This window comes from Taurulus bubalis, assembly GCF_910589615.1.
Source record: "Taurulus bubalis genome assembly, chromosome: 7".
Taxonomy (NCBI): Eukaryota; Metazoa; Chordata; class Actinopteri; order Perciformes; family Cottidae; genus Taurulus; species Taurulus bubalis.
This window is the reverse complement of record NC_136595.1, coordinates 4,726,308-4,751,343: the sequence shown is the minus strand read 5'-3', so window position 1 is coordinate 4,751,343 and position 25,036 is coordinate 4,726,308. Positions and strand designations below refer to the sequence as shown.

At 43.8% G+C, this 25,036-nt stretch overlaps 4 protein-coding genes across 4 annotated transcripts; 3 read left to right on the top strand and 1 right to left on the bottom strand.

The window, feature by feature from the left end:
* Positions 1-822: 822 nt before the first annotated feature.
* On the top strand, positions 823-3,330 carry gpr17 (G protein-coupled receptor 17; the record flags this gene model as incomplete). Its single annotated transcript, XM_079220965.1, has 1 exon — positions 823-3,330. The coding sequence occupies one exon, from the start codon at positions 823-825 to the stop codon at positions 1,840-1,842; it is 1,020 nt and encodes a 339-aa protein (XP_079077091.1). The 3' UTR covers positions 1,843-3,330.
* Positions 3,331-4,253: 923 nt separating this feature from the next.
* Positions 4,254-15,511, top strand: inpp5d (inositol polyphosphate-5-phosphatase D; the record flags this gene model as incomplete). Its single annotated transcript, XM_079220432.1, is given in 28 exon segments — positions 4,254-4,393; positions 4,880-4,943; positions 6,639-6,774; positions 6,874-7,018; positions 7,371-7,511; positions 7,601-7,691; positions 7,777-7,854; positions 7,950-8,027; positions 8,133-8,256; positions 8,534-8,640; positions 9,048-9,150; positions 9,236-9,432; positions 9,510-9,627; positions 9,726-9,822; positions 10,933-11,071; positions 11,351-11,459; positions 11,622-11,710; positions 12,094-12,175; positions 12,908-12,997; positions 13,080-13,190; positions 13,282-13,361; positions 13,446-13,533; positions 13,617-13,763; positions 13,850-13,913; positions 13,994-14,191; positions 14,285-14,710; positions 14,712-14,719; positions 14,812-15,511. Coding segments are annotated over 28 exon segments (3,291 nt in total). The 3' UTR covers positions 14,853-15,511.
* A 1,089-nt stretch (positions 15,512-16,600) lies between these two features.
* On the top strand, positions 16,601-19,021 carry smx5. Its single transcript, XM_079220588.1, has 5 exons — positions 16,601-16,658; positions 16,865-16,932; positions 17,257-17,287; positions 17,397-17,456; positions 18,461-19,021. Exons 1-5 carry the CDS (start codon positions 16,656-16,658, stop codon positions 18,584-18,586), a joined length of 288 nt encoding a protein of 95 aa, XP_079076714.1. The 5' UTR covers positions 16,601-16,655; the 3' UTR covers positions 18,587-19,021.
* A 1,155-nt stretch (positions 19,022-20,176) lies between these two features.
* bcl6aa (BCL6A transcription repressor a) lies at positions 20,177-24,580 on the bottom strand. Its single transcript, XM_079221067.1, has 8 exons — positions 24,281-24,580; positions 23,959-24,180; positions 22,903-23,877; positions 22,497-22,678; positions 22,221-22,388; positions 21,981-22,111; positions 21,588-21,725; positions 20,177-21,506 (listed from the first exon to the last, which is right to left on the bottom strand). Exons 1-8 carry the CDS (start codon positions 24,469-24,471, stop codon positions 21,363-21,365), a joined length of 2,151 nt encoding a protein of 716 aa, XP_079077193.1. The 5' UTR covers positions 24,472-24,580; the 3' UTR covers positions 20,177-21,362.
* Positions 24,581-25,036: the final 456 nt, after the last annotated feature.

The window sequence follows — 25,036 nt, the reverse complement described above, 5'->3', positions numbered from 1 at the left end:
ACAGTTGCAGGAAGGTGAAGAAATGTATTTCCTAAATTGTGTAAATTCTAAAAGAGATATTAAAGCAAGGAGACCTATTTTCTCTTACGTCTGCCAAGCTAGCATTACAGTAGGTTTGAACTTGAACTCTGCATTTGAAGTTTGAAATAGATTTTTTTAGACCAAATCACACATATATAGCAGCTAATGAGTGTTTGCTGCATAGCATTAGCTTGCACAGATGCTCCAATTCCCCCTGAGAGTTTTCAGTTGAGTCTAGATGAAAGCATTCCTGGTGAAAACTCAGACTCTGACGCCAAATACGCTGTACAAAGACGATCTGATGACTTCGACTTCCTGAACGTAATAGTGTGCGGAGGAAGTCTCTTGCAGGGTCAGAATGAAGTAATTATCCGCTCCAAGAGCATGTGCACATTAGCCGGAGACACTGACATCTATTGTTACCTTACGATACTGGGCACTGTGACAAGTACTCTCCCTGCCTATTGTCAGTGTGTGTGTGTGTGTGTGTGTGTGTGTGTGTGTGTGTGTGTGTGTGTGTATATAGAGAGTAGAGTAGAGTGGACAGGGGTTGGGTTTCCTGTCACTGGGGCAGTTTGCTGTCTGAATACTAACAATGAACAATTTTAGAAATCAAAAGCACGTGTTTAGAAAAGTCATGACTCCAATGGTCCGAGACCCAATCCGCAACTGTTTTAGTTGCATCGATTCCACAAATATACATAAATTGCTTTATTAATAATCCCAAAGAGATGAAATGGTTCTAGTAATTATTCTTTTAGGATTAATTTAAAACAATGTTTTGTCTCCTCAGTAAACAAAATGGAGTCCGCTACAATGGAGCTTCCCTCCCTGCTGTCCAACCACTCGTCAGAGAGCTGTGCGGCGGTGGACACCACAGTTGAGAACACGCTGTTTGGATGCTTCTACATCGTGGTTTTCTTCCTGGCGCTGAACGGCAACAGTCTGGCTCTCTGGATCTTCTCTCACCAGCGCGGCGCTTCCTCCCCGGCTAACGTCTTCTTGATTCACCTGGCTGTGGCAGACTTGTCCTACGTGATTATCCTCCCGCTGAGGGCCACCTACCACCTCACCGGGGGCCACTGGCCCTTCGGGGAGGTGCCCTGCAGGCTGGCGGGCTTCTTGTTTTACGTCAACATGTATGCCAGCCTCTACTTCCTGGCTTGCGTGGCGGGCGATCGCTACCTGGCCGTGGTGCACGCTGTGAGGTCGCTGAAGGTGCGCCGCGCCCGCTACGCCCACATCATCAGCTTCTCGCTGTGGGCCCTGGTTACCGTTTCCATGGCGCCGCTGCTAATCACCCGCCAGACTGCGGAGGTGGACGGCATGACAGTGTGCTCGCAGCTGTACAGAGAGAAGGCCTCGCGCAACGCACTGATCTCTCTGGCTGTGGCCTTCACCCCGCCGTTCCTCGCCACCCTGTCCTGTTACCTGCTCATCATCCACAGCCTGCACCAGGGCTCCAGGTTAGAGCCGGCCCTCAAGCTGAGGGCCCTGCGCACCATCGGCCTGGTCATGCTCATCTATGTGGTCTGCTTCCTGCCTTATCATGTGAGCAGGGCCACTTTCATCCTGGGCTTCAGCCACCCCGGCGTCTCGTGCCAGACACGCCGAGGCCTGAGCTTGGCCAACCGCCTCACCTCCAGCCTCACCTGCCTGAACGGTGCCATGGACCCGCTGATCTACCTGTTCGGCGCCGAGAAGTTCCGTGGCACTCTGAAGCGATTGTTTTGCAGAGATCCGGCGGGATTGTCTGGAGCTACCAGCGGAGAGTTGAAGGGAACGCACGAGAGCTCTGTGAGCGCCAAGTCTGAGTTCTAAAGAAGGGAGATTTTAACTCGCTATTTGATGGAGATGCATTTCCAACACAAAATCAGTTTGTTAATTGACTGTAGCCCCCTGAACTTGAATTAAAGGCCCAGTTCCAGTCCCTACGCCTCGTTCACCCTCACAGACTTTAACCTCACGCCAGGATTGGGACAGCACTTTGTGAACTCACGTTACCTGGACATGGACATTCCTGTCCAGTAAAGTGTGAGACACACATTCCATATGTAACGTAATCAATTGAAGATAATTTAGTTTGCCTCCTGTTATTTTTCCCCAAATCAAAATATTTGGAAGTTACTTTCACCCCATCATAAGATGAAAGTCTGCCGACTTCCAGAAAGTGTGCATAAAGTCAAAGAGAACCCACCCAACATTAGCCCTCACAATCAAAGCCATCAAAGTCTGTAAGACTACGAGACTCCAGGTGCCTGTGACCTCAACAAAGAAGAAGTTGTTGTGTCTCCCGTTCCCACAAGCTTTTTGTGTCAAACACCAAATGATCAATGTACATAGTCAACTTTTAATGTATATTTTCTATTACTGTTTTTGTATCCTATGCCAAATGTAATAAATACTTGTTAGCGTTAAATAATAAAAATTGTTATCTAGGGTGTTGTTAGCCATGCTAGCGTTTTGTGGCTCTGGGGATGGCAATGTCGGTCAGCTGGTCCAACACCTTGTACAGACTGAAATATCTCAACAACTATTGGATGGGTTGCCGGGAAATTACAGATATCATGAAGGTCAATTTGCACATTTTTGCATGCTAACACGCTAAAGTAAGATTGTGTGGTAACTACTACCTGCTCAAAAGAATAGGCCCACTCAGTCACTGTTGCCACACTAGCACCAAAGCTCTTAAAATTGGTTCAATTCAACCTGACAGAGTTTATGTAAAAATATGTGGCACGTGATTGGATTGTATGAACAATACCTGCAAAGCTAATGACAGCTTTTAGTGCTAATCAGCAAATGTAAGTATGCCGACACAACCAGTGCTAGGATGGGGACATGGTCGACATGATACCTGCCAAACATTTGCGTGTTAGTATGTTAGCATGGTGATGCTAAAAGCGCCATTGTGCCGAAGAAAGCCTCTCAGAGCTGCTAGCCTGGCTGTAGACTCTGTCTTGTTTTAATATAAGGTGTATTTTAACCCACTTACAAATGTATTTTTGACACCAGTACCGTTTATTGTCCTTTTGCTATAGCTGAGAAATCTTAATTGTACATATATTCTTCATTCACTCTCCTATGCTATACATTTATTGTTTCTTCCACATTTTTATGATATTGCACTATTGCATGACAAACTATTAATCCTTTTTTTTTTACCATGAGTCAGTTTGGATTGACACCATCTGCAACAGAAGTGATGTTTGTGACAGGCAGACATGATTCACACTGCTTTGTAAGTAAGATGTGAGTTATAAATGTACACCAAGTTGTAAATAATAACTGAGTAAATGTCTGAATTCACGTCCTCTGAGCTGATGTGTCTTGTCTACACTGTCGTCCCATACCTCAGACTTTGGCCTGCTCTTTGTAAAAGTGGGAGACCTATTTTGAGTGCAGGACAGAAACCTCCGAGGCTGCAGTGACTTGTCACTGTGTACTTCTCTTTTTGTATCATGTGACCCATGTTGTGGTTTGCGTGCAGCTCATTTTCCTCCTCTTATTTCTGCAAGACTTCCTGTCCATCACATGAACAGGGCAAGCCATTTTAAACTTGTATTTCCCTTAGAATCCCCTAGCTCTCCTGATTTGTATTGAACGGTTAGGATTCAGACTCAGCTGGGGTCTTCTGGGGTGGATTGGGCGCTTGTTTTATTCTGGGCCAAAGGTGATTTGAGCTTTATAAATGCATCTGGGAACCAAATTAGGCTTTCAATGTATTCACAAGCACATTTATCAGAAAATCCGTTGACTATAACAAATAAGAATAACACTTTTTTGTGTTACTTCCCCTTTTCACTCTTTCAACAAGACAAATGGCTTCACTTTCTGTCTGCGCAGTTCAAATTGACAAGCAGGTGCACCGGGACTAAAGAAGGAATACTGGTTAATCATTAAAAGTGTGATAGATTTCTACTCAACAAGCAAAAGTTTGTATTACCATTTACAGCTCTGCAGATCTGTCATGTAAGAGGCAGAGCGGCAGCACCAGGGCCCTCCTCTCCTAACTTCTCAAATGAGGAAGTTCAAAAGGCGAGCTAGTAGCAGCTTCCTTTTGCAGCTTTCGGAGGCAGGGGATGAACAAGTGAAAGAAAGGACTTAAAAGTACGCATCATGAAGAGTTGACGATAGACAGAGAGAATAACTGAATCTACTTCGGTTCGCTGGAATATAGTTTGAGAGCAGATGCAAAACTCTTGAGCTCAGCCTCTTGGGTAAGGAACAGGATGCCGAGCTATCAGCCTTGGTGCCATGGTACTATAAGTCGATCCAAAGCTGAGGATCTACTTTCCAAAGCAGCAAGAGATGGAAGCTTCCTTATCCGGGCCAGTGAGTCCATACAGGGAGCGTATGCCCTCTGTGTTCTGTAAGTTGGCATTACTAGTTTCTAACTATTGCACTGACAGTCTATTGTGATGCAGTTTCCTAAAATGGACAATGATTCTTGTTCCTTGTTCAAAAAACATTCATAACACGAGTTGTGTATGATCCTAACTAATGAAAGAGAAACATGACATGGCTGTTATACCGAATGTTTTCAGCAACAGAGGGAAGAAATAAGTCAACATCATCTTTTGACATTTTTGATATAACATGAGAAGACTTTAATGTATAATATCACTGTGCACTGCAATGCAAGACTAGTTCCTCTTTTTTTGGATACTGTGCTACCACACAGCAACACACTTTGCTATCGCCAACTCATATCATTTTTCAAGAGGGAGCCTCCATCTAAAATGCCAGCCAAACTGTTTGCATGCGGAAGACATTGAAAACACTAGCCAGCATGTTTCTTTACCTGACAACACATGCCCTATTTCAGTGACACCTATTTGCATTATTTTGACTACAGATACCAGAACTGTGTGTACACATACAGAATCCTGCCAAATGAGGATAAGAAGCTCTCAGTCCAGGTGGGTTAACAGTTTTACACAAGCCAGCATTATTTTGGTCCAAAGACAGATTCATTGTTGTAGACTTGTTGGTATGTAGTATTTACATAATGAATTCAATTGAAATGCTGGTGTGCAGATATTTTGAAATGTGCACCTTCTTGCTTAAACCTAATTTAAAACATGCTGTAGCTTATATTTAGACATATTTTTGTAAAACCGCCATTGGCTTATAGCGACATGTTTAACTTACGGCATGGCCATGTCTGTGGGTCGGTCAGTCGGTCGGTCCTCCACTTTAGTTCAGATTTCAACAACTCAACAAATATAGGAGGGATTGCCATGAAATTGGGTACAGACACGTATTGCCCCCAGAGGACAAATGTACCCTTTGCTAAGTTATGCTCTCAAGCGCAGGCTTGCTAATCATAGCATCGGCCAGTTCTGAACGGGTTTCCGACAACTAAGCGGCTCTGCATCATTTCAACTTTGTTCTACACCCAGCAAGCAATGTTGCCTTTAAAAGAGATCTAATAGCCACCTAGACGTAGACCTGTCGAGGCTAAAACACGACTAATTCTTGGCTGTCAGTGAAAGTAGACATCTAAACATAGACCAGTATAACTCTGACGGCTGTGCATGTGTATTTATATAATAGACAGCAAAAATAATGGCTATAGGAGTCACTTTTTATCAAATTGACCTGGGTCTGGTACTTTCTGGTTTAATACAATAAGCTACTCAAAGTAATGTCATCCCATTTGTTTTATGTTTAGTGCAAATGCTAGCATGCTAATACACTACATTAAAATGGTAAACAGTGTACTTTCATAGCATCAGCGTGTAAACCTTGCTGTTGTGAGCACGCTGACATTTAGCTCAAAGCACCGGCTGTCTGAAGGACATCCCCACAGAGTGGCTAGCAGGGCTTCACATGGCTGACAAAGCTTCAACTGACAGTTAGTGTGTCAAACTTCCTGCATGAGGTTACAATAGCAAGTCTGTCCTTCTTTCCTGAAAAAATGCCCAGTTTACTGATTAGTGACTCTTGGCTGAGGAAGGAACTAATGAAAAAGTACTTTTGCTACTATTGTATTGGCTTAATATCTGTTACTATTGTTATAGAACTTTAGCTGTAGAATGATATCCACCTGCAGGAAGTGAAAGTAGTTGGTGCTTGTGAGTTAATTTAGGCAAATGCAATTGAGCATTATCAGTGTAGAATTAAAGGAAGATAAAGTGGAATCATATGGGAACACTAAAAAGTACTCACTGTTTTATGTGGAATATCAGCTTCTCTTCCTGGGGTCCACACAAAACATAAACATGACAGCACAGAAAACCAAATCAACCAAAGGTCGTGCTAGTGGTGTTAGTGTGGAGTACCAGCATAATAACCAATTATCAGTAATGAGAATAAACAAAATAATAGTACTACAATGTCAAACAACTGTTAAATCTTTAGAAAAAGCACAATACAGCTGCTGAGGGAACATAGATGATGACATGCAGCTTTAGGTTACAGGAGGACGCTACAGACGGCGCAAGTAGACGTATCTGACATCACATGGGAAGTAGAACCGAAAGATTATGTCACCTGGTTTCTCAACAAAACCAAAGATAGAAAGGTCTTTCAGAGAAGCAACAGCGCCACATGACCTTTGAGTTCCGCTGAGGGTTGGGGACAATGATGTGTTTGCTGTGATCTGCTCTTAGGCATCTGAAGGAGTTCCTATCAGGTTCTTCTCCATGCTGCCTGAGCTGGTGGAGGCATATTACGGTCCCAACATGGGTCTGATCACACATCTGCAGTACCCTGTCCAGAGGGAGGAGGAGGTGGACGAGGAGCCAGGTCAAACAACTACCACTTCATCTGAACAGTGGCTGTAATGTAATGTACCTGTTGGAGGTGTTCCTAAACAACCCCATACTGTACCTGTCTGTCCTGCAGAATCCAATAATCTTCCACCGCAGCTCCCACCCAGGAACTTCTTGGGCAACGATGTGAAAGACAGTGACCCCAAGTCTTCTGAGCAGGCCTGCAAGTCCTTATCGGACACCTACCTGATGAGACTGCAGCATATGGACTTGTCCATGTAGGGTCACATTTGCACTTATGCGCCTCAGCCAGATAATTCACCACGCAAACTTTCTGCTAATACCCCGGCAGTGTACAGTGTGTACACTGTGTGGTGTCCCTCGATTATGTGCAGTGATTTGACCCCGAGATGTGATTGAACTGGTGTGTAAGTGCTGCAGGGATGAGCTGTTTTTGTAGGCCAACCCCAGAAGTTGGCATTGACCAACAAACAATTCAAAGAAAATATTTACTCCAGAGAAAAAGGAACTGGAAGTGCTAAAATTCAGAGTCATTTCCAGGTTTTATGGCTCATTCCTGCGGCACTCCATAATGAAATATCAACGTTAAAAGTGTTCCCGTGTCTCCAGAATACCAGAGGAGCATCATATGGCTATCGAAGAATACTTCAGGAACTCAATCTGCTTGGATGCTGAACAAGTACAGTATGGTTACCCTAACCTCCCCGGGCTAAGGAAGCTCACAATGACAATCTGCAAGAATCTAAACAGGTATACTTAACAGTCAAACGAGTACATTATATAGATTACGATGTAAAGGGCCGATTGAACCACGCTCTGGCCTTTTTTTCGTGAGACAGCGAAATCTCCCGCATCCTGCCTGTTCTGGAGGTCTTCCATCGAGCGTTGGACCAGCAGTTCTCCCCAGGGATTGGACAGTCCCCAAAACAAGTGGGTGGCTCCCGTAATTCTTTGCTGCATTATCAACTAACACAAAAAAGCCCTAATCATTATGTCTTATTTGCTTGAATTTCAGAATGCAGGCGATTCAGGTCAATCTGTGTCCTTTAGGCTTGAGCGACTGACCAAACTGCTCTACTCCATAGAAGATAAGGTAACGTGGCTCATTTTACTGACTGACTGTGAACGGTATTGGTTACTCCTGGTCAGTTTCAGATGACGGAGAGCTTCTCTATTTCTTTTTTTCAGGCTAAAATGTCTATGTTTGAGTCTGTTGGAAGTGAAGGAGGTCACAGGAAATCTCTCATACCGCTCGTCACATTTGAGGTGCTCCTTGAAATGAGTTACTATATAACAATGCAATAAAATTCCATTTCATAAAATGTCTGGAGTTTTTTGGTTTATTTGAACCGTTTCCTCTTTCACTTGCAGGTCAAGCAAGAATCTCTGGCTATTCCCACAAAGATGTTCCTGAAAGTGGATGTTGAAAGTGGGAAGCTCTTTCTCAAGAAGTCGAAAGACGGGCCTGAAGACAAATTCTTTGTGCACAACAAAAGTAAGAAATAACACCGCTCTCTAACCTCAGCATGGCATTTGGTCAATCGGGATAACTTGGGTGATCCCCTGACTTTTCTTTTAGCACTCAAAGAGGTTGACATCTTTGTTTTTTCGTGAAATGTTGTGTTTAGTGCTAATTTGCAACGGTTTTCTGTAACATGCTAAATTAAGACGGTAAACGTTATTCTTGCTAAACGTCGGCATGATCATTGTCTTTGGGAGCCTGTTAGCATGAAGTGGCTCATTTTAATAAGAGTACTGTGGTCTTTTCTCAGTCCTGCAGTTGGTGAAATCCCAGCGAATGCACTCCAAACTTGTCATCATGGCGGAGTCAGAGAAGGAGAAGGTTTTGCGAAAAGAGTTTACATTTGATGACACAAAGGTGAAAAACACATCTTATCATTGGGCTTGGTCCGGATTTTACCTTGAGGCCCCTGGAAACCCCCCTGTTTTTTAATCAAGTATTTATCTCTAACACCATTGATTGATCAGATTTGATTGACACTGGTATGGCGACATTACCGTGGATTTCATTCGCATCAAATCCACAACCGTCTGCACATTTCTGATGCTAAAAGCTGATTCAGCACCAAAACAAAAGTATAATGGGAAATAAGCAAAACTGTTCCAGTGTGTTCATGTAGGAGTCTGTTGCTTATATAGGCTGAATAATAAAATACATTTTCAGGGGCTTTAAGTTTTCAGTCACATGAAATTTTTGAGGAATGATGTTTAAATACGTTCATTATCAGAAATTATGTTTTTTCTTTTTTAAACGTGTCCCACTAGAAAAGGGAGGGCTTTTGCCAACTTCTTCAACAAATGAAGAACAAACACTCCGAGAAGCTTGAACCCGACATGATCACGGTGTTTGTCGGCACTTGGAACATGGGTAACAATGTCAATATCTCAAATGTTTCACTGAATTTAACTCACAACGTAACCGCAAAGTAAAATACTTCTCCACAAACCCGCAGGAAATGCCGGTCCTCCCCACAACACCGACTCCTGGTTTCAGTGTAAAGGCCAAGGGAAGACACGAGACGACACGGCGGACCACATCCCGCATGATTTTTACGTCATTGGGACTCAGGAGGATCCTTTGGGCGACAGGGAGTGGGCAGACACAGTGAAAGGGGTCCTGAGGAAAATTACAAACATCAGCTTTAAACAAGTGAGTGACCGTGACAAAAGCTACAACTGATTTCTGGTGCGGCGCACTGATGCATCACGTCGTCTTCTGACATCCAGGTGGCGATCCACTCCCTGTGGAGCATTCGGATCGTGGTCCTGGCAAAGCCTGAGCACGAAAACAGGATCTCCCACGTGTTTTCGGACAGTGTGAAGACGGGGATCGCCAACACTCTGGGTAAGCTTGCCCACTTCTCTACAAGCCATTGGATGAACTGTCATAAAAGTGCATTGAGCAATTACCCATCAGCACTCACTGGGATGTTTGTCTTGTAGGAAACAAGGGAGCAGTGGGAGTGTCCTTCATGTTCAACGGTACGTCGTTTGGCTTTGTCAACAGTCACCTGACCTCCGGGAGTGAGAAGAAGCTCAGGTGAGCAACAGATTACAATTTGAACAAAGCCAGACAGTTTAAATTAATTAGTAACATTTTACATGGATAAAACCAAGGTTGTAATTCTTAGTGGGGATTGACCACTTTTGCTTTTTCAGTTTGATTAACTCTAAAATCTCTGGAAACATTATCTCCACCATTTGGGAGAGAGGAGCTGGTAAAGAATATGATACCTGGGTCCCCATTATTTATTAGTTTGCACTCACAATACAATAAGCTTTAGCAGCTGCAGGTTATTTTTGCACTTCTTTGCCCAAGATGTTTGCCTCTCAGGTGCCATACATTTTTTTAATTTGTTAGTTAAATAGTCAAAATGGATTTTAAAAAGAAAATTTCTCGTTTCAACTGTTTTCATCTTCTTGTGTCTGTGTAGCACACACTTAATAATTAACAGATTCAGTATTTTCCTCACTAGGTGCACTTCTCTTGTCCTTCATGAAGAGCCGTGGACTTAAAGATTAATATAATGTTACAAAGATAGATTATAGAGGCATGTGTCTGTGAACTTTGAAGTAGCGCTCACTAGCTAACGTTTTGTCCAATAGCTGGTTTGTTAGCGTTAGCTTGCCGGCTAACGAGAGCGTGTGATGCTGCAGCAGTGAAGTCCTAGTTGTACTAGTGTTTCAGACATTTGACTAGATTTGGTTTTGTTGGAGCCCTGCTTCCACTGCATGTTTTTATCAGGGAATCATCTCATCTTTATTTCAATTTACAATGTTAACGGTCGTGAAAAAATACTAAAATATAAATAAATGATCAGTAGATAAGACAAGATAAGGCAGTGTGGTTCTTTCTTGTGAACACTAATGGGATTTTATATTGTGCAAGTACATTAATAATACAGTAGTCTACATATAATTTCGCATTTATGTTTAACTATCACTATTATGAAAATCACAAACAATTTCTTCATAATGCCTTTTCTGCTTAATTAATATAAATGTAAATAAATGCAGGAAATAGTGTTCACATTGTTTTTATTTTAAATTATTATTTCTATTTATATATTCAATTTCTTTGTTAAAGAACCTCTGACTTTACTGTGTCATACTTTTGATGTCCTTGCAATAACGTCGGCTGTATTTGCAGGCGCAATCAAAACTACATCAACATCCTGCGATTCCTGAATCTGGGAGACAAGAAGCTCAATCCCTTTGACATCACGCATCAGTTCACGCACCTCTTCTGGCTCGGCGACTTGAACTACCGTGTTGAGTTCCCATCGACAGTAAGTCGTTGTTCAATGCAGTTTTCTGTGTAGAAAGGACACAAACATTATTTAATGTGATGCCATTCTCTACGGACTTGAGCTTCTATTGTTATCAAATTAACAACACGCAGATTCACAAATATATGACCTGCGTCTTTTTTTATGTAGCACATTTCATGAGATGTGTTTTGTCATGTGGTGCATAAAAGAGCATGCTGGTTGTCAGGTGTCTGAGCTCTGCGCTGCTAACACTTTGAGGCAGGATAAGTCACTGCTTTGCACTGTTTCCCTTCACAGGAAGCCGAGTACATTGTGACAAAGATCAAACAGCAGCAGTACCAGGAACTCCTCAGTAAAGACCAGCTCAACATGGAGAGGAATGATGGAAAGGTCTTCTTGCATTTCGGTGAGCCTCGGGCGCACGGAGAGTATTGATCAAAACAGACATGCAGCAAAGTGTGTGTAACTTAGCTTATGTTGTATGGGATCAGCGCTCTATTCACGCTTTGTCAGAATACATTTAAAAGACAAGCAAGTCTTTTTAGCAATGATTTTATTTGGATTTCAGACGAAGAGGAAATCACGTTTGCGCCCACGTATCGCTTTGAAAGAGACACGCGGGATAAGTATGCCTACACAAAGGCCAAAGCCACGGGGGTAAGCTTATGTTTAGTCAGATGTCTTTTCCCTGTATAGCCCCTTAGTGCAGAAACACTAAACGCAACTACATTAAACACAACTCTCAGCTGACACAGAACATGCGTTTTGCCTTAAGTCATCTCGGTCAAAAGGTCCATGTGAACATATATATTGTGGCTCTTAAAAGTTGTATGATACAACTCATCTACAAGCTCCAGGATCAGTTTAACAAATGTCCCTTTTAGACTTATGGAACCGTGGGAATTTAGATGTCCTGAATATACCAGCAATATTGTTTGATCGTGTTTCAACCTCCCAGCTGCATGTTAATACTTAAACTGCTGCTTTAAATCCTGACCATATTCAGTATTTATGTATGTGTAACAACTTTAACTCTACAGACCAAATACAATTTGCCCTCATGGTGCGATCGCGTCCTGCGGAAGTCTTACCCTCTGGTTCATGTTGTCTGCCAAGCATATGGTGAGTCATTCAAAATTAGCATTTTTTTGTATCTTTCATTTTACGGGGTCCATGATTTCTGAATAATTTCCTACGATTTCCTCGTATGGGTTCTAGAAAAGAACTCTGTCGTTTGGTATGAATTAAACAGAAAGTATAAGCCGTGCTCAGTAACACGTCCGACACATTATTCCAAGTAATTGTGTTTTAGTTGGAAAGGGAATCAGCCTGGCTGGTAGCTTATTGCAGATATATTGGAGCACTGGCAGACATATTGGTCGTACATAAGTAGATAGTTTGTTCACCAGAAAGCACGGAAAATGTAATTTTCCAATTGTGCCTCTCAGCACACATCTTGGTTACAATTCTCAAAATGCTCAATAATTAATATTGGTACATGCAATATTGGTCAGGCAATAGAAACGTATGACATTTGTCTACAGACAAGCTTACAATTCAACAAATATGATAATTATTTATTCAGAATAAGACATTTATATTTACTCACGTTTAAACATAGCTGTTTTTATTTTAAGGAAATTCATATTTACCTCCTATAATTTGTACCAAACTATATTGTTTTTTCCAGGAAAATTATAATTAATGATATAATTGATAATTGATTATTCGATTTATATCAGAGCCTGCTGCTTGTCTTGAACAATGTCTCTCGTTAGACTGAAGTAAAAGTGTTAGGCCAAATTGCTTGAAATGCCCTTTTAATGATATCTAACAAGACTTTCCAAATTGCAGGGTGCACCAACGACATCATGACAAGTGACCACTCACCATTATTTGCCTCATTTGAAGTCGGAGTAGCCTCACAGTTTGTCTCCAAGCAAGGTCGATCACCATCTTCAACCCTATGCAGATGACTTCCTGTTGTCTGCTCCAAAATAACCAGTCTTTGTTTTTCATTTTTCAGACCTAAACAGTGCACCTCAAGGTGGGATACAGATCATGAAATGTGTGGCCACCTTGTTGACAAAATCAAAGACCAAGTTCTTCATCGAATACCATTCCAGCTGCCTGGAGAGTATGTTTCGTCTCACACGGCGGTCTCATTGGATTGTGGTGTTAAAATGGGATGAGATGATCAAAACGAATGTCTCTCTAAATGTCCACAGAAACAGTCAAGACGTTAGAGGGAGAGAACATGGAGCACTTGGACGGGTCAATCAAAGTTTGGTTTAGCAACCAAGTCGAGGTAAAATGAGGGCGGGAGCCTTCAGTGTGGCCGATGACTGGTTCCAGTGTGTCACCATGTGTGTTGTCTCTTCTGTCCCCTCAGCTCACCCCCATCATCTCTGACCCAGAGTACCTGTTGGACCAGCACATCCTCATCTGTGTGAAGTCGACGGACTGCGACGAGTCGTATGGTAACAAACTCACACGCGGTGATGCAATGCAGGTGCGTTGAGCTGAGCGGGATTAACAGTGGAATGGTGTCTCATCTCCAAAGGGGAGGGTTGTGTTGCGCTGCGAGCTGCCCAGTTCAACTACAGCGAGTTTCAAATCACACTGACTCACCACGGGGAGAAGACGGGCACTTTGACAGGTGGCATCCAGCTACGCACCTCTGAGGGCACTCCCACCGAGAAGTTATACGGTGAGCCTTGAACCCAGCTCAGGACTTACCTATTCAACGCTTTCTACTGCAGTTCTTGTAGCATCAATGTTTTACTCTGCTTTCAGATTTCATTCAAGTTGAAAAGGATGACACTGTTGCCTCAAAAGGCAAAGGCGGCGACGTAAACAAGTAAGGCTTTTTTTTTTACCTCTCAAAATAACTCAAACATGACATCCGGGTGAGATATTTTTCTGTCTTCTGGTTGACAGGTTTTCCGCCGCCCAATCTTATGATATTTCCAACCCCAATTACATGGGAATGCCCTATAAAGGTGGGAAAGTGGTAGATAAAGGTTGGAGTTACAGCCTGCCACCAAAACACCTTCCAATCGCCGGACAAGGGAGTAAAGACGCCAAGAAGGGCGGTTATGACGTGGGCGGCTCACGCAGTCCTAGCGGAAAACCCACGTGAGGACCTTGTTCTGGTGCAGAAACTCAGTGTTCAGTCAAAAAATATCTGATATGATTCAGTTGAAAGTGAAACGGTTACTTTTTTCCTAGGGGTGAGGATGAAAAGGTGTCAGGGATGTTCGACAATCCGTTGTATGGTGCGATGGGAAAACCATGGTGCAAGGACCAAGACCACCAGCAGAAGGATCTCCTCGCGCCTCCAGATCCCAACACTTCAACCTCCAAGCCAGCAGACGGAGACCCTGATCGCCGCCCGCTGCCCACCCCGCGCAACCGCTCCTACACCTGCTCTGAGGCCAAACCTCAGCCTCCGACCTCCATCCCCTCGCGTGCCTCGGGCCACAAGAAACCAGTGGTGCCGTCACGCTCGGAAGGCGGGACGGCGCCCAACCGGCCTCCTTTGCCTTCCAAGTCCCGGCCGGGCATACCGGAGCCCCAGACCCCCAGAGACTACAGAGAGAGCTCCGAACTCCCCAGCAAACACAGACCGCCAGCAAGACCTGGCCAGCCGCAGCCTCAAAGACAGTAAGGAACGCTCTTTTACGCCAATGGCAAGTAGTTGTAAAACTTCCCCATCAAATATAATACAGATGATGGTGCTCTTTGTTTTTCTGCAGTGCATCCTGAAGTACCAAAGATGGGGTGTTGTGTGAAGTGAGACCAGGCTGCAGGCTCCTGCTCTGCATTAGTGAAAACATTAAAACAGAGTAAAGTCTTCAGCCAGTCACTCCCCCAGCTATATGTATCAACTATGAGTGACTAATTAGCTCTACATTTTGGGGGAATGTGCCAGTTCACTCGCTTGCTGAGAGTTCGATGAGAAGAGCGATACCACTTTCACGTCCGTTTGGGAGATGTGACGCCACAGCCGGTTAGCGTAGCTTAGCACACAGACCGGAAACAGGGGAGCATGGCTCTGTGTGCAATGGGGTGAAAAACAATGAAAAGCTTTGTTCATTAACGTGTTTGCATCTTTTTTTAGCATCTATTGTCTTGATGCTAAGCTAAGCTAACTGTCTCCTGGCTGCCGTTTCATATTCCATGTACTAACGCGAGCCTAGCATCGATCTTCTCATCCAATTCTTGGCACGAACGCAAAACTGTGTGTTTTCTAAAATGTGAAACTTTGATATATAAGCATTAGCAAAACATTTGCTAAACTCGCATTATAAAGTAGGTTTGGAATTAAATTCCGCCCATGAAATAACTTTTACACATCATGTGGAGTTTTACACTATACAGTAGCTAACGAATATGTACCGCACAGTATTATCCTCCACGGACATTTACATGTTTGCCATGAATATGTACAATAAATGCTTGAATAAATAAAAAAAATAGCAGCTTGATTTTGTAATTTTGGATCTTTATCACAACCTCATCACAATGGCTGCAACAAAAACCAATTTAGTTCTGCAACAATCACATGGTTTGCTTCCATCTGCTGTTGCCTAGAAGAACTGCAGCGGGAGAATCCAAACCATTCAAATATTCAAAGCATAGAGGACATCCTACTTGATGATATTTAAAACATATCTGGCCATCAACTCTTACATTTTGTTTCATCTAATGTTGTTCAATCAGATGTGTGTTGCACTTTAGAGTCACAGATTGCATAATGGTTGCTCATGTACACAAACAAGAAGACCTCTAAACGAGAATTTCCTACATGCTATTTTTTTAATTTACAAAGAAAACTACAATGACTATTATATCCATATTTTTTGGTATCCTTAGTCCAATCATTACACGATTGAATTCATTACACGATTGAATTCAATACAAACGATTGAAAATGTTATGCTGTGCACATTTTAATCATATAGTCCAGTGGTGGTTTTCAATGTGGGAGTTAGGGCCCTCCAAGGGGTAAGTAAAAAGATATATTTCAGGGATTGTGAGATGAAAAAAAGAGGACATTTGCATTTTCTACATACATTTTTTGTTTTTGTTTACAGGCCATGTCTGCCATGTTTGTCTTGAGAATTACTGGACAATTCGACCTCTTAGGATCTATAAAACATACTGAGATATATTTACAATGGGTTCCAAGTCGACAATGCCTCATTTAAAAGGAGTCACATGCCAAAAAGGTTGCGAAGCACTAGTATAGTAAATCCTGAAGGGTGCAAAGGCCTTCAAGGCTTCTATAGTTTTAGGTTCTGTGCCTCAAGTCCAACAGATAAACAGCTAGGATAGTCATTCCACAGCCTCAATAAGACACTATGATACGTGTTTTACTTCTCGGCGATGCTATAACGCTTTATGGTCCCATCGTTCACGTAACAAACCACAAAAAAACTCTCTGAAGCTCGACAGTGTTTTCACGCTCGTTAACACTGAGCGCACATCTGGCGCCCTCTTGTGGTCGTAGTCAGCAGTTGCACCCCGGTCCGTCGCAGGCGCGCAGCAATAACCCGTCATCAACACTCGACGCACAGGCGCAAGACAACCTGCAATAATGGTAAGAACTCAATTCTGAACGTCTGAATGTGTTTTTAGTTCACATTAAATGTGTAACTTGAAGAGTCGGTGAGGCGTCAGAGTCCTCACAGCTCGCCGTGTCGCCTTAACGCGGGTCACGTCATCGCTTCTGTAAACCGCGCTCGGCTTTTAGCTCGATGCTAACATCACGTTGTCATGTCGTTGTGTTTTCTTTTTGTTTTGTAGCTTTTCTACTCGTTTTTCAAGTCGCTGGTGGGGAAGGATGTGGTGGTGGAGCTCAAAAACGACCTGAGGTTAGTATTTGTTCAGTAACTTGTTTCCCTCCGTTTGAGTTAGCCGCCATTATGACCGTTAGCTAGTCACGAAGAACGGAGCCTCGCGTTAGCGCTGTGAGGAGAGAGGAGAGGAAACTGCGCTCTTAAGGCTCTACTGTCCTGAATAATAGAAACATCGTGCAGTTCAATGCAGTGGGGCTGTTGTGCATCGTTATATATTACAGTACAATATATTCTTGTTATTTTGTCCACCACTGAGATCAGGGATAATTCATTCTTATGTATTTCTGATGTAAAGATGAATTCCTGCAGTCTTTGTAATATCCATATCTCTCTTTTCAGCATCTGCGGAACGCTTCATTCTGTTGACCAGGTTAGAAATCATGATTCATTTCCCTTACTTTGACTTTAAGACAATCAGCTGTTTCTTCTGCTATTTGACTGCCCAGTTATGACTTCTAATCTATTCGTGTGTGTTTCAGTACCTGAACATCAAGCTCACAGACATCAGTGTCACCGATCCAGAGAAATATCCACACATGGTAAGTCTCGGCTGCCAGCGTCACTTCTTCTTGGAGGACGTCTATCTCAACCCCTCCATGTTGTGTTTGAGATCAAGGGAATCCCGGTCCTGTTTAACAGCTCGGAAAAAGCCCCAAACTTAACATTGTTTTATCGGCGTGACGCTTTATGACTTTTGTCCGAATTGCTTTTAAACACATTTTCTTCTCAAATCCCAAATACATGTGCACATGTTCAATACTTCATTTTTGATTAGGTCAGAAAGAGAGGTGCATTTTGTTGTTGTTATTATTATTATTATTATTATTATTATTATTATTATGCCAATGTCAACAGAACCCCCATGAAACCTTGTGCAGTTGCGTGAAACGAGACGCTTAGGGGGAATATTAAACACTCCGCTAAACGCCATCTAATAGAATATTATCAGAACCAGAACCATTTATTGTCACGTATGTTTTCACATACAAGGAATTTGTTCTGGCGGGAGCTGCATAACATCGAACATTTACAGGGTTCTTACGGTCATGGAAAACCTGGAAAAGTCATGGAATTTTAAAATGGTTATTTCCAGGTTGGAAAAGTCCTTGAAAAAAATAAAATTCAAAAAGTTTTGGAAAAGTCATGTAAATGTGTTATATTCATGTGTTCATGACGTTCATTTACGCTGAGTTTGAAATAATTAATATGCTTTTAAAAGAAAGACGCTCAGTATATATATATATATATATATATATATATATATATAAAATCATTGTTAGTTTAAATACTACATTTTCTCACTTCCTGTATAGACCGAGATTTCACAAAATGTTTGGTCATGGAAATTTGGTTTAAAGTCATGGAAATCCATTGGTCAAAATATGTATGAACCCTGATTTAACAATAAACATTTAACAAATGATTATATATCCCCCCCCCCCCCCCCCCCCCCCCAGACAGATTCTGCGTCTGTCTGCACCGCCGCTTTGATGTGACGATTTCTCTTCAATCTCTGCATTGTCTTGTTTCCATTTGCCCGTAGCTGTCCGTGAAAAACTGTTTCATTCGTGGATCGGTGGTCCGGTACGTTCAGCTGCCCGCGGACGAGGTGGACACTCAGCTCCTGCAGGACGCCGCGCGGAAAGAAGCCATGCAGCAGAAACAGTGATCGACCTGAAGGACGGGGTCTGGACCGGGTGGCGATGGGGGGGCGGGGGGGTTTGTGACAGTGAATTGTTATTGTTATTATATAGTTTTGAGTTACATTCAAGATGATACGGTTTGTGCAGCTCTTGTGATTTAAGCAGTATGGGTCATGTTCCTGGAACTCCATTGCATTCCGGACATCAGCGATCAATAATTTTGCAACAGTAATTATTGGAATTGGTCTTCAGCCGTGCAGGAAGGCTGCATTTCATCTGCCTTTTTTTTTGTTTTGTGTAAAAGAAATGAGACTTAAATTCATTTTTTCGAGCCCAGTAGAGGTAAAGATCTGTTGTAGTGTTTCTGTTGCGTAATACAAGTACTGTTGCTTACCTTTTTAAATACCTTGTTTTTTTTTTATGCCACTTCAAAAAATAAAACGCTATTTTATTTACACGTTGATCATGTTGATCATGCTATTGTCATTTGTAGGGATGCTTTTGTAGTTTTTCAGTTAGTGAGTGTTTTTTGGGAGGGATTTAAGTTTTAAATGATGGGAGAAACAGGGGGAGCTTTATTGCCACGAGTTATTTTGTACACTATTGATTTACGTGAAATAAACATGAAAATCCCACCAGGATAATCAATACAAGCACCGCTCATCGTCGCTGCCACCATTAGTGTGTCGTCGTGTCAGCTGTTGTGCTGCAGCTCACCTTTCTGCTGGATGTTGTTGACGTTTCCCCTCCGGACCACTTAAAGCGAGACGTTTGAACTTTTGGAAAGAAGAAACAACGTTCCTCCGCTTCCAAACCAGAAGCCCCATTCATCGGCAACGCAATAGCAGGACAGACCCCGGTGTATCGACTGCTACAGCCTCTTGGTCTGGTGTGACCAGTAGATGTGTTGGCAATACGTCAAACACATGTATGTGTACCGGACAGTATTGACTCGCTTCTCTTGCGTTATGAGCCTCTTATTATTTTCCATCAACTCTGTGGCTTTTATCCAGCCAGCAAAGTTGCGTGCGTTTGCTTCAATGTTTATTTTATGAACGAGTGGTGGATAGCTCGTCGGTAGGCTGTGAACCTTTTTAAAAAAGAAACTGTTTCGTGGAATGTCGGTACAGTTTATAGGAGCATGAGCATAAACTGTAAAAAGCCCCATTTCCTTGGTGTTCACAGAAGTGGAGAAGTACCTGCGTATGTGCAGCCTTTTTTTTTTTTTTAAGGAGTGGAGAGATTAGTAGATGACATTCCTTTTTTTAAAAGGTGATGTGATGCGCCTTTTTTTTTTTTTTAAGGAGTGGAGAGATTAGTAGATGACATTCCTTTTTTTAAAAGGTGATGTGATGCAGTTCACTTGGATTCACATCCGGAGGAATCCATCTGTACTGGCGCTTTATTCTGCAGAACATCGCTTTTTGCAACAAAACTATTTTGCGGATGGAATGAGATGATGAAGCCTCGTTTTAATTGTCGCCCTCCAGCAAGACGTCTGGAAACGTGTTGGAACTGCATCCAGCATGACAAACTCAGTCTGGTGTTAACACATAGAAATCCAATACCTTTATTTTACATTCATACATCTAGAACATTTTACAATATTACTTCAATGCAGTTTTTTTTCGTTTTTTTCATTTACTTTTTTAAAAAGCCCAATCCAAAAAACAAGTCCTGAAGATTTACAATGATGAATTTTGCATCTTTTCAGGGTCGGTGACAAGCATTAAAAAATATATACATATACACACACACACACACACACATTCACACACATGGGGGACGGGGGGGACTAGGACAAGTGGTGTCCGTGAGTTGTACCTTTTTAAATAGAGCCGGGCTGAACGGGGGAGGATTCAGACACCATAGAGAAAGGCACATTGAATACACAGTGTATGTACAAACGGAAAGAAAGAAAAACCTCGACACGTACACAACTTTACTGTAGGAGCTAGAACAATGAGCAAAACTGTAAACCTTCACTTATGGAAAACAAACACACACAAAAAGTCACAGCTATACAAATAACACTCAAAGCAAAATATTTTCTTGGTCATAACAAAGCCTCGAAATGCATTTCAACACTTGGATTGGCTCCGCCAGCAGAGAGCAATCCCACAGATATAATTACACAATATGTCACAATATTTATGCCGTTTGCCCACTTCATGTGCGCCGACAACGGTAAGAGGGTACCTCATGCAGAACCTCATCAGACAGCAGCAGTCATCTGATATGTTTTCGACTAAATCCAATTACAATGTTTCTTCCTTTTCTTGTTTTTTCTCCACTTGTTCACATGAATATGGCAACTTGACATGGTGCAACATGTACGTTACATCTACATAAAAAAACAACTGTGCGGCCGCAAATCTGGAATCTCAAAATATATGTACCACCCGTCGATCAAAATTTTCAATACTTTCAGAAAAGTAAGTTCTCTGATATAAAATACTGTTTCAAAAAAACTGATTGTTTACATTCCGTCCTTCTCAGCAAAATAAAGCTTTATATACGTACCTTCAAAGCTTAGAAACACTCCCAACATACTCATGTATATATATATACATATATATATATATTTATATCTATTTAGAAACAATAAAGTGACTAAGACGCCGTAAGTGGCTCTACGTTCACATGTAGTGGAAACCCGTTTAGAATGGCAAGCAGCCAATTTATCCGTCTAATGAACACAGTGTGGCACTACAATTTTGGATGATTGTACAAGTCGCGGTCTTTTGAAATGCCAAGGTCAAGATTGCCGCCTCGCCGAAAAAAACGTCCTCTCCCTGCGGCTCAGCACGCCTTCGTCAAGTCGGTGGGCATCTCCACCGTGGACATGCGGTACTGCACCTTGGTGTTGGTGATGGCGCCGTGCTTCTGCCGGAGATGCAGCCGCAGCTGGCTCTTGTGGCGGAAGTGCAAGTTGCATTTCTCGCACTGAAAAGAAGGAAAAGCGACGCGGCGTTATTTAAACGTTGCCAATGTGTGATTTATTTACTTTTTAGAGGGTGAACCTACATGGTAGGGCTTCTCTCCCGTGTGAATGCGCAGGTGGCTCTTCAGCGTCTGCAGGTGACGGAAGCGCGTTCCACAGATCTCGCACGGATATGGCTTCTCGCCCGTGTGGATCAACACGTGGGCGCGCAGATGAGCGACCTGAAAATAACAACAGACGCAAACCGTTATCAGGGAAGGATTTCTTTTTACGCACAGACTTTGACGAGATGCCTCTGATAAATTGGTCATCCATTGTATAAAAGCCAAAACCCCCTTAAGGATGTTCTTTTAGGTAATTATAGGTTGTTCTGTTAAGCCGAAAATGACTACACACATAGTTAGAGTTCAGAGAGGTTTGTTAGTGCCCATGCAATGTTTTCATATGAGGCCATTTGTATGGAGGGGTGTTATTACCTGTACAAAACGAGCTCCGCACGTCTCACATTTGTATGGCTTCTCTCCTGAGTGGATGCGAGTGTGAGTCTTGAGGTTAGCTGGTCTGTTAAACTGAGCGCCGCAGATGTTACAGCGATACGGCTTCTCCCCTGTGGAGCAACAAGCAGATCGCAGAAGAGAAGAAAAAAAACCTGTTAGAATCCAGCAGCGGAAAAGGAGCAGAGACTTGCCGGGCCGGGAGGATAACCGTGGACGTACCCGTGTGGACGGTCTTGTGGCTGGCCAGGTTGCCCTTGTATCGAAAAGCGGCCTGGCAGCGGTCGCACTTGTACGGCTTGTCGCTGTGCACTTGGAGCATGTGCTGTTTCAGCGCCTCGTCCTCGGCAAACTTGGAGTCGCACTCGTTGCAGAAGAACGTACCGTTTTCTGTCCGGGAGAGAGAGAGAGAGAGAGAGAGAAAGCGGTTAACCCCTCGTCGTCCCCGGACGATGCCGAATGCAATTCGTCTTTTTGACGTCCGCCGTCCAAACTCACCGCAGCTGGAGTCAGAGTATTCCGAGTGCAGCTCCGACATGTCCTCCCCCAGGCGGGACCTGGAGGTCTTGGGACAGACCTCGGAGTGCTGCGGGGACGGCGTGCCGCAGGACGAGCAGTTCAGCCGGCTCAGGTAGTGCGGAGGGGGTCCGTCAGCGCTCCTCAGTGAGCCCTCCAGTGCACTGAGGGAAGAAACACACACTTCAAGTCAGACGTAAACAGATGTTTATCACTAAATGCAATTCCGAATATAATTATCCTGAATTATAGAAAACAAAAGAATAAAAAATGTTTAAAAAACCTTCCTTCCTCTTATAAGATTCCTTCAAATTGACGTTTACTTGCTTTTAAATATGTTTTTTTGTTTGTTTTAAATATGCCGCGGTACACTTGAAAAAACCCTCACCTGTTGATGATGTTGTTGAGCCGGCTGGCCTGCGGCACGGGGAGGTCCTCGCTGTGATCGCTGCTCTTGCTCGTGGCGTGCGGGTCTAGGTTCTCTGAGTCGCTGGGGTGGAGGTAGGGCTGCAGGCCGAGGCGCTGAGGGGAACGAACCCCGGGGTCCCGCAGCCCCGCCTCCTCTTCCTTCGCGCTCTGATTCAGCACGATGAACTTGTACTTCTTCCAGTTTCGGGACTTGGGGTCCTGCGAGCCTTGCGGCGCCTGCACGCCCCCGCCGGCCGCCGCTTGGGAGAGGCCGGCATTTTTGCTGCTGCTCGACTCAGTCGGGGAGTTGGGCTGGCAGTCTGATTTGAGGGGGCTCTGCGGGCTGCTCATGAGGCCCTTGCGTCCAGCGGTGGAGATCCCCAGCGGGTAGTGGTGATGGATCAGCTCCTCCTCCGCCTGGGGGGCGTGATCCTTTACAGAGTCTCTCTGGTGCTCCAGGATCAGCGTGGGAAACGCGCGCTTCCTTGTGCCGAGGGCGATGGACTGGCCGACGCCCTCGTGGCTCTCCCTCCGCATCTCGTCGTCCCTGCCGAGTTCCCTGGAAGCGTAGGTGGTGGAGTGAATGATGCCGGAGGAGCCGGCGCCGACCGCCCTGCTGTATTCCGCCCGCAGGAGGTTGGCGCTGTCGTGCGGAGAACAGTGCTTGTGGTGGATGCCGCTCTTAGAGAGGTCGGCGAAAGCGTTTTTGGCATCGGTCAGCTTGCAGAGCGGGAAGGGGAATCCTGGCATGGGAAACTGCCCGTAGAGATGGTAGTTGCTGGGGGTGCCGACCCCGTTGAACATGTTGGAGCCGTAGGGCCTCCCGTCCCTGAACGGAGCCACGCGGCTGTGCAGACTGTCGACCACGTCGTGTGGCCGGTACGCGTGGACATCCGGAGGTAAGACCAAGGGACTGACCAGGAACTCGTCTCTGGGCAGCTTAGCGGACGGGTCGCTGTGGGAAGAATGAGGAGGGTGAGAAATGACACGACGGATGCTGACGACGGTGAATGCGACGGAAGCTTATTCTGCAAACCTGGATTTGATGAATCTGTGGCAGGTGTCCACGACGTGGTCCATCTGCAGGTAGATGGCCGTGTTCATGATCGCCATGATCAGACTCTCCTTTAGCGTGAGACGGGAGGTGTACATGAACTCCAGCAGGATGGCGAAGCCCTCCGGGTCCACCTTCGGGTCCAGACTGATGGCGTTGAGGTTGCACTTGTGGGAGTCGGTGAAGATGCTGTAAAACAGCCCACTGCAGCCGACAAACACAAGATCATCACAAGATCAGTCACTTCCTCTCTAAACTGCAACAGGACAAATGGGCTCACGTTAAAACGGAATCACACACGCACCTGCAAGCCATGAGGACGGTCTTGTGTGCGCGAAACTGCTGCCTGTTCACCAAGATGGTGACGTCGGTGAGGATGTCTCTGCTGCGCAGCCGGTTCAGGTTGAGCAGGACATCACTTGCATGCCGTGTGAACTGTATGCAGCTGTCTGCTGCGCAAGCCATTTTGTCAAGTTCTGGAAAATATAAAATCATATTATTTTACACACACACACACACACACAAAAAGAGAGTGCCCTGCAAGTCAACGCCTCAATCCCCCCTCTGTGTCAATGCTGAAGAACAGGTCATCTTCACCACAGAGTGTATTGTTCAACCTCACAAGGTCTTCATCAATGTGGCAGACTTTATAAAAACAGATACTCGCGTTCTTCCAGAAGGCGGCGCCATTTATTAAATAAACACCGTCTAGACATTTAAATGTCAACCTTTTGGAATCATCTCTCTCCCTTTCTCTCCTTCTAAACCACCGGTTGACAAGTCAATACACAAATGAAGATGAAGGGAACATTTGTGTCATATTCCAAAACAGACCGAAACAGACTAAAGTATTCATGATATAATATTCTAATAACGGTATTTTATTTTTACGGAAATTGAAAAATACTGACTCCGTTGATTTTAATTACATAAAATAGCACTTATTTTAGTTTTTTTTTCTAATAAAAAAAACCCGCTGTTGGATGCCCTGTGTATCATTTTAAAATGCGTGATTTGGCGGTTTCCCCATCACATGAATGAGAACGAGCATCAACTCTTT